Source organism: Carex rostrata, chromosome 3 (assembly GCF_964058835.1).
Source record: "Carex rostrata chromosome 3, lpCarRost1.2, whole genome shotgun sequence".
Taxonomy (NCBI): domain Eukaryota; kingdom Viridiplantae; phylum Streptophyta; class Magnoliopsida; order Poales; family Cyperaceae; genus Carex; species Carex rostrata.
In genome coordinates this window covers 6,246,993-6,262,163 of record NC_135920.1, presented here as the reverse complement: position 1 = coordinate 6,262,163, position 15,171 = coordinate 6,246,993, and the positions used below count along the sequence as shown (strand labels likewise).

At 29.9% G+C, this 15,171-nt stretch overlaps 1 protein-coding gene across 1 annotated transcript; it reads left to right on the top strand.

The window, feature by feature from the left end:
* The first annotated feature begins 6,325 nt into the window (after positions 1-6,325).
* Positions 6,326-9,932, top strand: LOC144552045 (protein STRUBBELIG-RECEPTOR FAMILY 2-like). Its single transcript, XM_078300144.1, has 11 exons — positions 6,326-6,473; positions 6,958-7,069; positions 7,627-7,759; positions 7,876-7,947; positions 8,152-8,217; positions 8,299-8,370; positions 8,465-8,536; positions 8,630-8,701; positions 8,788-8,853; positions 8,945-9,010; positions 9,102-9,932. The coding sequence occupies exons 2-11, from the start codon at positions 6,967-6,969 to the stop codon at positions 9,277-9,279; spliced, it is 900 nt and encodes a 299-aa protein (XP_078156270.1). The 5' UTR covers positions 6,326-6,473; positions 6,958-6,966; the 3' UTR covers positions 9,280-9,932.
* Positions 9,933-15,171: the final 5,239 nt, after the last annotated feature.

The following is a 15,171-nucleotide window of genomic DNA, read 5'->3' as shown; positions in this document are numbered from 1 at the left end:
ATGTTTGGGAATAAACAACTACTATCAAAGCTCAACTCGACCAATGATAATAATTTTGTATTGGTTGCAAACGGAATGAAGGCAAAAATAAATGGCGTAGGAGAAATTAATCTATGCAATAAACAAATTAAAAATGTTTTATATTTAGAAACATTTCCCGTAAATTTAATTTCGGTAAATAAATTAACACAATAATTAAATTGTAATGCAATATTTTTTTGTAAAAACGTTGTATTTCAGGACCGGGAAACCGGGGTCAAGATTGGTGAAGGATTTCTAGAAAATGGACATTATCTTTTGAACTCCAAATTAAATTTCTATGCTTCCGCAAAAGTCGTTAACTCTGATCTTTGGCATAAGAGACTTAGACATCCTTCGGACAAGATTTTAAATAGTATTTTAGATTTTAAAAATTTTAATTGTACTAATTGTGAAATTTGCAAGTTAGCAAAACAAACAAAGCTTACTTTTTCTCTTTATACTAGCAAAAGTAAAGCTCCTTTTAATTTAATACATTCCGATGTATGGGGACCGGCTCCAATAGAGTCATATAATGGATTCAAATATTTTCTTTTATTTATTGATGATTTTACAAAAGCAACTTGGTTATATTTACTTAAATCTAAAGATGAAGTATTTGATTGTTTTTATGAATTTTTATGTCTCATAGAAACACAATTTAATGCAAAATTAAAAATCTTTAGATCAGATAATGGAGCCGAATTTATAAATAGAAAGTTTTCAAGTCTCTTTAGAGAAAATGTATTATATATCAAACAACTTGTATAAATACTCCTGAACAAAATGGTGTATCGGAAAGAAAAAAAATAGACATTTATTAAAAATGACACGATCTTTACTATTTCAAAATAATGTTCCTAAAATTTATTAGTCGGATGCCGTACTTTGTGCCACTCATTTAATCAATAGATTACCTAGTGTTAATTTAGAAAACAAAAGTCCATTAGGAATTCTTTATCAACAAAAAATCACTTATAACCATAAGAGAGTATTTGGTTGTACAAGTTTCGTACATATCAAAAGGAATGACAAACTTAATTTTGTATCATAAAAAACTATTTTCTTAGGATATTCATATTATAAAAAAGGCTATAAATGCTATGATCCAATTAATAAGAAATTATATCTTTCTAAAAACGTTTCTTTTTTTGAAAATGAACCATATTTCAAAGAAAAAGAAATACTTCATCAACCATATTTAAATAATCAAAATGACAATATAGTTTTACCTTACTTAGATGATTTGAGTTTCATTCCTAAAAATAATCATCAAGTTGAAAATAATCAAGAAAATGAAACTAATGATGACATAAATGAAAATGAAACGGAAGAAAATTTACCGATTAGAAGAATATCATCTAGAGAACGACAACCATCAACTAGACTTAGATATTATGTGACATATTCGGTGCAATACCCAATTGAAGATTTTATTTCATATAACAACATCTCAACGGAGTACCATACATTTCTCACTAGTATTGAAAAAGTATTAGAACCAAAAAATTACCAAGAAGCAATTAAAAGTCCAATATGGTGTAAGACTATGGATGAGGAATTAAAAGCCTTAGAACAAAATGAAACTTGGAAAATTGTTTCCCTACCAAAAAATAAAAAAACTAGTTGGTTGTAAATGGGTGTATAAAACCAAATACAATAGTGATGGAACCATAGAAAGGTATAAAGTAAGACTTGTAGCTAAATGATTTACCCAAACCTATGGCATAAACTATAACGAAACCTTTGCACCGGTTGCAAAAATGAATACCGTAAGGATTTTATTTTCTATTGCCGTAAACAATGGTTGGGACCTCTACCAAATGGATGTTAAAAATACATTCCTTCAAGGAACACTTGAAGAAGAGGTGTATATGACATTACCACCCGGTCATAGATTAGAAACTGTCACACCCCAGATTTTTACCATCCGGAACGTGATTATATAAGCATCTTCACACTTTTCCTTGGCCCGTCAACCTACGTCGCTAACAAAAAGAAAAACAAAATAACAAAACGGAGTCAGCTACAAAGCTCAGTAACCAGTTATTTAATGACGCACTTCTCTACAATTGACTTAATTTAATAACTATTCAAATAGGCCGGATTAATCCACACAAATACACATCAAATTATGCATGCATATTTAACCGGCAATAGCACGTCGGTCTAGGTTATTCATAAAACAAGTCACATCATATCTTCAACCATCGAACCCGACTGCGACTAGCATTCCCCGCATATCGGTCCCGACCACGACTAGCACCCCCCGTGTGTCGGATAAATCAAATTCCAACCTCAGACTCGCTATCCCGTTAAATATGCCATCATAATCCAATATGCAATATCAATATTCAAATCAACCATACAAAACGAAAACACAATTATAGAGAAGTCCGGTTACCTGATAGCGAGATATTCAAAATTTCATATCGGTTTGCAACAACAATTCAAAATCACTGCGACGTAGTCAGGATTCAAATCGGATATTGATAATTGATGGCCAAACTTGAATAAAATATATCTTCTATTTTTTTTTCTTTTCTCGGATATCAAACTGAGAGAAGGGAAATGCCTCGGATATAAAACAAAGAGAGAAGCTAGGGAAGTCTATCAATTCTATTGCTTTAATATGTATATATAATGAAAGTGTAAATCGAAATGGTGCGTTAGTAGAAGAGGTGCATTTATCAGGACTTTAATGACAAATACAAAACTGTCTGAAAACCGTAACTTATAATTATTAAATAAAAATTGTTATGCAATAAAAACTTCTTTGAAACCGTGCCTTTCTGGCGCCTCTTCAATTTTTATATTTTTTTTTCTTCATAAAATATTAAAAAGGAGAGAATTAAATGTCTAATTCGAAAAAAGAGAATTAAATGTCTAATTCGGTTTAATATATTTAAATATTTTAATATAATAATGACTCAAATTTCAGAATATTACAGAAATAAATTCTAACTTGGCTTGTAGGCTTAATAAATCAATTTATGAATTGAAGCAATCTCCACGGGCATGGTATGACAAGCTTAGCTCTTATTTAATTTCTTGTAAATTTAAAATCAGTAACACCGATCATTCTTTATTTACAAAATGTGACAATTTCAATACTATTATTTTAGTATATGTAGATGACATCATAATTACCGAAAATAATCTCGAGCAAATTCAAAACATTAAGAAACAACTCAAGGAAAAATTTGACATAAAAGATTTAGGATACCTTAAATATCTTTTAGGAATAGAGGTAGCCACTTCGGATAAAAGACTTTTTATTTGTCAAAGAAAATACACACTTGACTTGTTAAAAGAAACCGGTAAATTAGGATGTAAACCGGCCTCTACCCCAATTGACAACAAATGCAAATTAAATAGTGAAGATGGTGAACCTTTAAAAGACATAAATTAATTTCAAAGACTTGTAGGAAAATTGATATACCTAACGGTTACACGTCAATATATTTCTTTTCCCATAAGTCAAATTAGTAAATTTATGCACTCACCAAGAACACCACATTTAGAGACCGTAAATAGAATTTTGAGATTTTTAAAAAATAATCCCGGCAAATGTATTTGGATGAAAAATAATAATCCTAATGATATATGTGGCTATTCCGATGCAGATTGGGCCGGAAGTTTTGATAGAAAATCAACAGCCAATTTATGCACATTTGTAGGCGAAAATCTAGTTAAATGAAAAAATAAGAAACAAAATGTTGTAACACAATCAAGCGCCTTCTTACGCTCCTCTCTCTCCACTCATATCATTTCTAACTTTTGTTCTTCCTCTACGACTATCATTTCCAAATGAGTCTATCTCTCGATTTTTGAAAAAAAAAAGTCTATCTCTCTCGACTTCCATAGCTTTTCCCGTTCTCTCTGTTTCCTCTCCTTGCTGTTATCGCGAGTGCACTCACGATTACACCGAGGCTCTTTCGAAGGATTCGCCCAGAAAAAAAAGTAAGTAAATGAATAAATAAAGAGAGGTCAGAGAAAGAGAAGAGAAGAATTAATAAAGAAGAGGAGCCGGGTGGTTGGGGTTGGCATGGTACGTGGTGGCCAGTGAGCATCCTTCACTAGAAATTTGCAAAATTCCGAGTTACCCAAAAATCTCTCCTTTGAGTTCTCGAGGACTGAGACTTATTAGTTTATTAACAAGACTTTGGGTGTTGTTTATGCATTGCCTTGCTCAAATGTTAGAGATTTACTCCAAGTTTGCACTCAAATTCAATGCAACAAACTTGAAACGATAAATATGAGACAATATATGGACTGAAATGAATAGTAGGATGCAAATCTCTGACAGCTACTGCAAGTCTGCCACTAATTCTAAAAAAAGAATGAAAATGGATAATAGACTGACCATTGTGATTAATTGATTATAATTAAAGGAGAAGCTCTACCTTTGTAATATACAAAGATGCCTCAAGTTGAATCAGAGGAGAAACAAAGAGAGAGCAGCGGAGTAATGATCAGAACATGCACCAATTTATATCCGAATCATTCGATCAGAATCATTCGATTGATCCTGAATCCTGATTTTAGTTGGACAGTCCATATTCAAACTCAAATTTTGAGATACTTATGGGGATCCGGACCCACTTGCCATATTTTGCTTAGATCTGGACCACCTGATTAAAATTTAAATCAATCCAATCTAAGATGGAGTACACGTAGCTCCTTTCATACGCATACAGATTCTGATCGGAGGTCCGAATTTAAATTAAAATATTATATTATGGCTTGCAAACTGAATTATAAAATTTTAATTTGCACTTTCAAAATCTCGATTTGCATTTTTAAATCTCACTTGACACTTTCATCTTCGTTTTCACTCATTCACATTCAATCAAATTCGCTGCCCTGACATTCAAAATAATTGCTAACCAATTACATGATCTAGTAGTTGTGAAATTAATTTGTTTTTACTCTTTGATCGTTGTTTAAAATTGCTAATTAATTTCATAAATGAAGATGCTAGGAGATATAAATTATCAAACAAGTTTACGTAGAGTAATGATAAAAACATCAGTTATAATCTGTAAATTAAAATTCAATTATTTGATATTCAAATTATATAGCGAAAATGAATCTAAATATAATTTTTAAATTAAAAAAATGATACAAGTAATCATTCACATTCATTTAAAAATAAGAGCAAAACTTGGGTGTGATGTGCTCACCAAGAGGGGTTGGTGAGCACACTTTCAAAATATTATCGGATTGATTTAGAACTACAAATTTAAACCGTTGAAATTTAAGTATTCCGTGAGTGATGCATGTACATACAAAAAAAATTAAAGTTTCGAATTAATTTAATACATGGTCAAGCGGTCAAAAAATGATGAAAAATTAATACATAAAATGATTAAAAAAATAATTTATAAAATGTTCATTATTTTGATCGCTTGACCATGTGCTAAATAAATTCAAAACTTTAAAAAATTTACATGTACACACACCACTCACGATGTAAATGGATTTCAACGGTTTAAATTTGTAGTTCGAAGTGAATCCGATAGTCTTTTGGAGGTGTGCTCACCGGCCTCTCTGGGTGAGCACATTGCACCCTAGTTTTGCTCTAAAAATTAATATGAATATCCAATTAAAATGATGTATATTATAATTTTATATTTTATTATAAAAAATATATTATTCATTCTTATTATTAGATAAATAATATGAATTTCATTTGTTTTATAATAATTATTTGTTGTTTATAAATATTTGTATCAAAACATTTAATTTATAATCAATTTAATGATTTTATAAAATATAAATAAATTTTACTTTTGTCAAAATATATTTACATTCATATTTTTATCCAGTTAATATTTATATTTTGAATTTATTCGTATGTTTAAAAATTATGAATACGATTTTACTGATTCATATGGGGAATTTCACCGAGTCCTTCTCCGTACGTCCATGCCGTACAAATTTTGAGTTCTAATTCTCTGTAGTAACTCAAATTTTGAGTTTAAATTCTGACATAATCCAGATCAATCAGGACCGAGGTGGAATGCAGACGCTCATTTGATATTCGTTCGGATTCTGATTGGAAGGTTCAGATCTAAACAGAAATATTATGTTACCTCAGGTGATATGAATTCCTAAACTCACCATTCCAACTTCCAAGCGAATATTTGTGAGTATCGGGGCAGGCCCACAAAATAACAATATTAGGCCTCCTCGCCTCCACGTGTCCGCTCTGCCAAACGGCTCCTCCACACCTCCGTACCAAGCGAATATTCATCGACTCTCCGTGATCATAATCCAAGCCAATCAGGCCCGAGGTGAAATGCACGTACCGGATCGGACGGTCCGTATCTAATATCAAAATTTGAGTTAACTCAGGTGAGATGAATTCGTCTCTTTACAAGTAGAAGTATATATGAAATAGCAGCTTAATTTCTTCGTCACTCTCCCAGAGAAATCCGAGAATAATACAGGTGCGATTATTCTTCTCTCTATCTATTCTAATTTCGAAGTACGTCTTCAATCTTGATCCGTTCAGCGTTAATAACTCGACCATTCTGTGTTTGTGTTTGTGTTTGAGTTCAATTGCTTTTGTTTGAGGCGAATGTTTGAATCTCTCTTGTTTTTCTCTGTTCTTTTTCTAATTGTAGCTGCTCATGATCCAGTTTCTACTGATTGCCGTTCTATTTAATCAACCTGTTAGTTAATTGACGAAAATTAACTTAATTTTGATTTGAAAAGGGCTCGACTGTCCGAATCCAGTTTCGTTTCTATTTTGCTCCGTATTTCCTTTATCAACTGTGACTTATTTGGCTAAGTCTCTTTAGGGAATCTATCTCACTTTTTCCGTAAGACACTAATTAATTGTTACCTTTAAGAATTCGATGAAAACCTGGTGCAAATTTTCTGATAATTCTTACTAATTTTTTATTCAATCTTTTAAAAAAAAAAAATCAGGATCCAGGAATGATGTCTACAAGAAAAAGAAGTGATCTTCTATATCTGTGCTTGTATGCAAATGTGGTTCTCCTCTTCTCCTGTGCATCTTCTTACACGGATCCCTTAGATGGTAATAATTAATATCTATTTGTGTGTATACATATCAATCGAAATCAAAATGTTATGGCCGATTATTTAGCAAAAGGGGGTAGTAAATTGGAAGACGGGTATACTGGGTACTCGTATCCAACTCAATTTTTAAAATAGTGTTTGCTGAAATATATGCATTGTGTAATCAGGTGTAACTATTTGATTATGTGATAATGAAAGCCTACGGGTGTGAAAGTTTGCGGAAAAAAAAAAATCTATTGCTTGTATTTTATTAGAGACTTGTAATAGGCAGATGCATGTGGACTGCAGCTTCTTCCACTTTTAAACCTATATATGAAATTGTGAATTAATGAGAAAGGATGTGAGATTGCCATATCCTTCATTTAAATCTCTATATTTTAGTACAAATATTGTATCCAAGTTCTAGCCAATTATACCTAGCTAACTGCATCGTTTATTTAAGGGTTTGTTGCCTGATTTGTAGATTCACAATTAAAGAAGCAGATTATATACACATGAGGTATAACTATACTAGTATTTTGTGTATCTTCTAATTTTGTAAATTGCTGTGTTTAGTGAAAACAATGGAGGATTTGTATGGGTTGTTGAACCAGACAACTCTGTTAACTGGTTGGATGGCAGCTGGAGGGGACCCATGTGGTCAGAACTGGACAGGTGTCTCTTGCTCTGGTTCTTCTATCACTTCCATGTAATAATTAATATACCTTCTTTTAACTTAACTCTAGTGATATATAGTTCAAATCCAACATAAGCAATTTAAGATATTTTGATTGATTTGTTTCAATATATGAGAAACTCGAACAGTGAGATAAGTGGGCTTGGACTTGGTGGGACAATGACTTCTCAGCTCTCCTCTTTGCTTTCACTCACTCAGCTGTAAGTCTATTTTCATGCATTTTTCATTTTGTGTACATAATTCCAAAAATATGGATTCTTTAATGTTTTGCAAACTATCATTACACATTTGGAACATAAGGATGATCTCCTTATAAATACGTAAACTTTGAAGGTGTTGTGATTAACGAAAATCAGAATGTGACAAACTTAATTTGTTATGTGCTTCTTATATATATGGTGCAGGGACATGAGCTGCAACAATATTTCTGGGGAGATACCTTCTGGTTTACCCCCAAATGCAATTTTCATGTATGCTTCTGCTCTATGTTATATTCGTAGATTAATTTTCACATCCAAAATTAATATTCTAATTAGTCTACTGCTCTGTAGAAATTTGGCATCTAATAAGCTTGTGGGAAACATCCCTATGTCATTGCCTTCTTTGAAGAATCTCAAATACCTGTAAGATTCATCAAATAAATACAAGTATCAATCAAAAAAGAAGGAATGTGATTCTTTATTAAGATGCATTTATCTATATCTTTATTTATTTCAGAAATGTGAGCTATAATAATCTGTCCGAGGTAGTTGGCAATGCGTTCACAGACATGACAAGTTTAGAGATATTGTATGAAATTTGAAGTACATATTCATTGACTAAAGACTTTACATTTTCATTTGCAATATCTAAATGCTATTATTTCGTAAAACATACTTTCAGGGATATATCATTCAATTGCTTCTCAGGAGATCTGCCCAGTTCATTTGGTTCATTACAAAACCTTCATTCTCTGTAAGTATTTTCTCTTTTAGTCTACATTTTCAATTAAATAATAATTAATCTGCTTACATTGTCTCCTCCTATCCCTTCTCTTTTAGATACTTGCAACATAATCAGTTCACGGACTCGGTGAACTTCATCACAAATCTCTCTCTAACAAATCTGTATGTCGCCTCTATTATCTTTTAATTTGTAAATATTTATGTTCTTTCAATATTTATTTGTTTGTTCACTAAGCATGTGTATTTTTCATAGTAATATCGAAAATAACAACTTCAGTGGTTATGTTCCGAAACAATTTGAGGTCATTCCGGAACTCAGGTCTGCTTCAATCCATTTAAAACACATTATATGTTAGTCGCAATCTGCATAAATTATAGTCTAAATATATGTAATTTAAATATATTTTCAGGATCCTAAACAGAAGCCAAACTGTCCCCCCTCATCTAAAATCTTCGAAGAAGGGAGCAGCTTTCAGGTCTATTTTTGTCAGCTTTGCAACCACCTATGCTGCTTGCTTCTTTATTCGACCAGGTCGCAATGAACAACAACAACAGCAACAACAACAACAAGAACTACAAGAACTATAAGAACAACAATAACCAAGTGACGAGATCATTCCTAGTTGGACATAGCAAACATTTTTACAACCCAGATTAATGAGATGCATCGCAACAATGATCGATGTAAAATTCACTAATGAAAAGGAAAACAAACAAAACGGAATAGCAAACATTTTCCATTTTCTTTAATTTCCGTTTCTTTTCGGCTAAGAAAATCGAAAACGAGTTTAAAGGAGGGGTTCTGTTTCTCTTTTTTCATTCCATCGAAAAAAATGAACATGTTTTTATGAACGATAATGATAAGAAGGATTAAGCAAATCGTTCCCTTCTAACATTTTTTACTGAAATTATATTTCAGCTTGATATCAAAAATAGAAAACGGGTCTCTTGTATAACTGCAATCTATAAAATAGAAATATGTTTGAAATCTAAAAGGGGGTGTTTCCATTCCTCCAGTTAATATTGTGTGTGTTTGTCTGAAAATGGAACACCATAATCAGCAGTAATTTCTTTAATTTCCTTTAATCATACTATACATTGCGGTTTGTGTTTTGAATCAGTAAATTGAGATGCCACTTTTTTCAAACAAAAAAAAGGAATCACTGAATTGAGAAAAATGAAAAACTCCTTGACAACCACTGTCAAGCTCTCAAAAAAGAAAATGAGAAAAAATGAAAAACATAGTTCTTCACACCATCAAAATTGCAGAATTACATACAGTAGAGACGATTTGTAAAAAATATTTAAGATTCTTTTGGTTCATTTTTATTGCATTTTATGTTGTTTTTATTTGTTGTTATTTATGATTATTGTCATGTCAGCTGGGAGCCGGTGGGGATCGGTAGAATAGAGAAGGAGGTGGTATTTGCATTTGCAATAGTTGTAATTGTGCTTTGCTGTTTCTATTTGTAGAGTTTGTTTGAAATGCAGTTACTTTTATAAAGAACTTAGTTAGAGATATTTTTCATTTATGAACCCAATTAATTTATTTTGATATTAATTTGAGTTTAAATTAATTTCAAGTTGTTATAATTTTAAAAATAAAGATATTATGAAGACAAAAAATAAAAGTATTTAAACCCACTAAAATTAAATTAAAATGTTACTACATTGTTCACTACTAATGCGTTGTTACTTCATTTTTCGATACTAAATGTTAGTATTTAATAATTGATTCACATTTCATCAACTATCGTTGGTACTGTTTATCGTTTTTTTTTTTAATAATTTACACTTTTTTCTTTGAAAAATTAGGGCTTTTATTGTTTACATTTTTTTTTCTAGTTTTGTATTCTTAAGAATGCGTTCGTACTTTTTTTTTATCTTAACTTTTGTTATCATTATTCAAATAAACTATTTTTATTTGATTTAATGAAACTTAATATTAGGAGAAATGTTTCTCTGGATAGAAAGTGAACGCTAGCTATTGGTACAAATCTTAGTCAAATTATACTGTAAGATTTTATATATATCGTTTTTTCTTTACATATAAAAGATAATGATATTTCAACTTTTTAAAATCAGTATCAAGGACTTGTAAAAATATATTGATATGGATAAATTATGAACATTGATTTTTTAATTCATTGATTCATATAGAAACAAAATTGAAAACTGATAAAAAAATTATTTACCTGCAAAGAAAATAATACAAATCACAACGATTTAATTTTGACATATAAGCTTTAAAAAAATTATTAGAAAAATAAAAAGTGGAAAAATGATGGAAGCTCGAAAAATAGAGTTATTTGAACCCTCCTCTTTTAACAAACCTCTTAAATGTATATTTAGTCATGTATGTTTTTAGAGGAGGGTTCAAATGTCTCCATTTTTTGTGCCTCCATCATGCTTCCATTGTTAAAAATTTAAATAACTCAAATTAAGTTTAAAATTTAAACGTCAAAATAAAACTGTTAGATGTGATCTATATTATTCTCTCTATATGCCCATAAAAAATTATCAAATTTTGATTTTGTTTTTATGTGAGTCAATAGTTAAAAAATAAACGTCTAAAAATTATCCACATTAGTATACATTTGTATAAGCTCAAAATGACAACCAAAATAAAGTTAAAATGCCATAATTTTTTACATGTGCATAGATAAAATGATGTAGTTCATATTCAATGGTTTTATTTTGAGTTTTAAGATTAAATTTTGAGTTATTAAAGTTTTAAAAAATGAAAGCATGATAGAGGCACAAATTTGATAGGACGTCAAGATCGCTTAATTCTCTTTAATAAAATTAAAAACATAAACCATCTAAGAATCTGACAAGATCGTGCAAATCTCAACGCTAGTTCTTGTAAGCTTTCATCTCGGTAATAAAAGGACATTTTATTGTGCCATTATTTTTAAGGAAAAATTAGAATCGTGTCCGAATTTGGTGTATTAAATTTTATTATGCCTTTTCTTCTTTGCATTTTTTTTTTTTTTTTGCTTCTTAGAATAAATGATTGAATTTAAAAGGCGAAGTTTATTAAAGAAATCAAGTTGAAATTAAGCAGAGTCTTAGAGAACGCGAGTTTAATTTTTAAAATAGCATCTAGAAGATGTTATAGTGTACCGGAATACATTTTTTTTTTTTTTAAAATAGCAGAAGCTGTCACTTGATTAGTACCGGAATACATTTTGGTCTCCAAATACATAGTAATAAATTTACAAAAAAATATTAATAAATTTCTAAAAAATATAAAATTTGGTCTCCAAATACATTTTAATATGGACTTCACGTTGAACGGTACAGATCGACTATTTGAATTCTGAAATTGTAAAAATGACTTATAAAAATATGGTGTCAAGATGTGTCACCATAAAAATGATGTAATTGGATCCCTCCTCTTTTTTAAATATTTATATAGAAAAGTTTACTTTATAATAAATTTAAATAAAATTTACTTTCGTATTAAAACTATACTGTACAATTGTATCCGATTATTTAATTCATAATTTAATTCTTGTCCGGATCCTCTCACATATATAACTCAAATTTTGAGATTAGATTCAGACGTTCCGATCAGAATCCGTGTCAATTTGGACCGAGGGAAAATGTTAACACTGTCTCATTCTGATCGAATAAGTGTTAACTCATGAAATTAGCCTTTTGTTTCAAAACCGGACCCGTCAATTATACTGAACGAATTCCTCATGAAATTAGCTAATTGTCATGAAATAAAATTTGCCTTTTGTTTCACACTCTTTCTGCCTCTTGGTCATACTGGTCGAATGACTTAAACACTAGTATTAAATCCCTTCTCTAAAGTTTCTATTCTTATTCTAAGAATTTATTTCCAAACACATTTCAATAATATAGTGAGAACATTTAATAAGTGTCATGTGAGGTTAAGATGTGAATTATATTTCTTTAATTTACATTAAATAACTGAGATAAGGATATATGTGGTTAAGATGTGAATTATATTTATTTTATCTACATAAAATATTTGAGAAAATCAAATATAAAAATTATACTTATTCAAATAAACAATTGAAATTAGTATCACTATTGGCACCAACACATGTCATTTTTACCATATTTATAAAATCAGCGTGTAACAAACAGTGATAACAAGTGAGCCTTCTTAAGCTAGGCTTTTTGGACCGGTTATATATGAAGTTAATTATTATATTTCATGAAATTAGTCTTTTGTTTCACACTCTTTCTACCTTTTAAATACTTGGTTATATTGGTCGAATGACTTAGATATTAGTATTAAAACTCTTCTCTAAAGTTTCTATTCTTATTCTAAGAATTTATTTGCAAACAATTTCCAAGAATATACTGAGAACATTTAATAAGTATCATATGAGGTTAAGATGTGAATTATATTTCTTTTATTTACATTAAATATCTGAAATAAGGATATATGTGATTAAGATTTGAATTATATTTATTTTATTTATATTAAATATTTGAGAAAATTAAATTACAACAATCAAAAATAAAAATGATACTTATTCAAAATAGGGATGGCTAAGATAGATGCAGAATATGTTTGGTATTTCTATACAGAGTAGGGATGGCTGAACTAGAAACTTGTTTTTTTACTTTTGCATATGTTTAGGATTTCTAAGATAGATGTAGTTTAATTACATGAATGTTGTACTTGTGAACTATTTCAGTATTAATGAAAATTACCTACTGTTTTTCATAAAAAATAAAGTTTTTATTTCCTATATTATGTTCAATTACTGTTTGAACTAGTCATTGACACCAAATGTACTAGTAAAAGAAGAAACATAAAAAACTGAGATGTATGCGCATGTTTAGAATGAGAATAAAATTTGACAACTCCAAATTGTAAAACAACACTAAATTGTACTCAAATAGATATCATAACAACTCCAATTTGTAAAACATGCTAATATGTCTAATCTATATTTCACATCAAGCACACAATTTACAACACTAATAAATGAACATCAATTACAAAACTAAATAACAACGAATACATGTGTCATTAATAGATGTACAAGACGAATACTTTAGAAATGTTACCGAAAAAAATATAACTTCATTTTTTCATCTTTAACCTTTTACAACATTCATTATGTAATCTAAATTTAAAAAAAAAAAAATCAAAATAGCAACGTTATTTTTTTTTCCAGGCCGTTATCTTCTTTTTTCCTGTCAGAATCAAGGCCTATAAATTTCCTTGCTGCATCTTCATGGTAATTAATTCAAAACACAATTTAAAATTCAACAATTTGAAATAATTTTAAAACCTAAGTTAAATAAAACAAAAAAAAAGAACATAACTTCAGACTATATTGTTGCTTTTAGAGACTTCTTGTCTTCGATTTTGACCAATAAACTATATAACGCAAATTCTCTAATCAGCCACTAATACGAAATTGGGTAGAAAAAAGGTTCATAATTTTAATTGGGTAGACACTTATATACAAAATAATTTCATCAAATTAGCACATATTTCTGAAATATAAATTCAGCCCCTTTCTTTAATTAAATTCACACAACTATCTCTAATTAGCCTGTCAAATTTAAATACACAGAAAAGTTTAAGTTCATAATAATCAAGGTGTTCACATAGACCAAATTCAGTCAGAAACTACATAGTAGCTTGTAATAGGATTTGTGAGCATCTGTAACAAAACTAATTAGTTAGTTACAGTCTAATTGATGAGCCTATATATGAGGCACTATATGATGTAATTGACTACTGATATTAATACAAGAATCATTATTTCTCCCTTCTACTGTTATACATTAGCTTAGATTTCAGTTCAGCCTGTGAAATTCTTGAAAAAGAAGACAATAATGGATCTATAGTTTGGAGGTACCAGTACTGAAATTTTTTTGGTACTAATGAATTAAATGGATAAAACAATATATTACTGGTAAATCACCTGAAGCAACTTATAAGTGGTATGAGGGGGGGTCCACAAAAATGCTAGAGCTGTCGCAGGTGATTAAAGCAAAATTCAGGCTACTATTAAGAAAATAGTCATTACTATACCCGCCTTTGTTCCCTCTGGCCAAAAGTTAAATGAATAAATAGGCGGAATTGATCAGATCTTTGTATCTAGTTTGGACAATTGTCTCAGGCCTTTGATTAGTTCAAACGAGATCAAAATCACAAAACCTGAAGAATAAAGATGAAGAATAAAGATGAGGAAGAATCTGAGGCTGGAAGAGGAGAACCTTTGATTAGTTCAAACTAGTATAAAATCATATCGAACTGGTACAATGGTACCATCATCATACCATACTGCTTAATAGTTATAAAATGCAAGAAAATTGCTGTCATGTACATATAAGACCTTTTTAAACAAAAACAGTAAAATTAAATATAACTTAATTAGCAAACAAAAACTTGCCATATCTGCAATCCAACGCACATAAACTTATTATATTTACAAAATAAGTTAACTACTTCATTTGGCATACATGATTGATCTT

What these genes read in the sequence shown, in the direction of transcription:
- LOC144552045 (XM_078300144.1), top strand. Translation starts at nt 6,967, where the DNA reads ATGATGTCTACAAGAAAAAGAAGTGATCTTCTATATCTGTGCTTGTAT. An exon ending in TTACACGGATCCCTTAGATG is followed by an intron (nt 7,070 to 7,626) that starts GTAATAATTAAT and finishes TGCTGTGTTTAG; the next exon opens with TGAAAACAATGGAGGATTTG. An exon ending in GGTTCTTCTATCACTTCCAT is followed by an intron (nt 7,760 to 7,875) that starts GTAATAATTAAT and finishes AAACTCGAACAG; the next exon opens with TGAGATAAGTGGGCTTGGAC.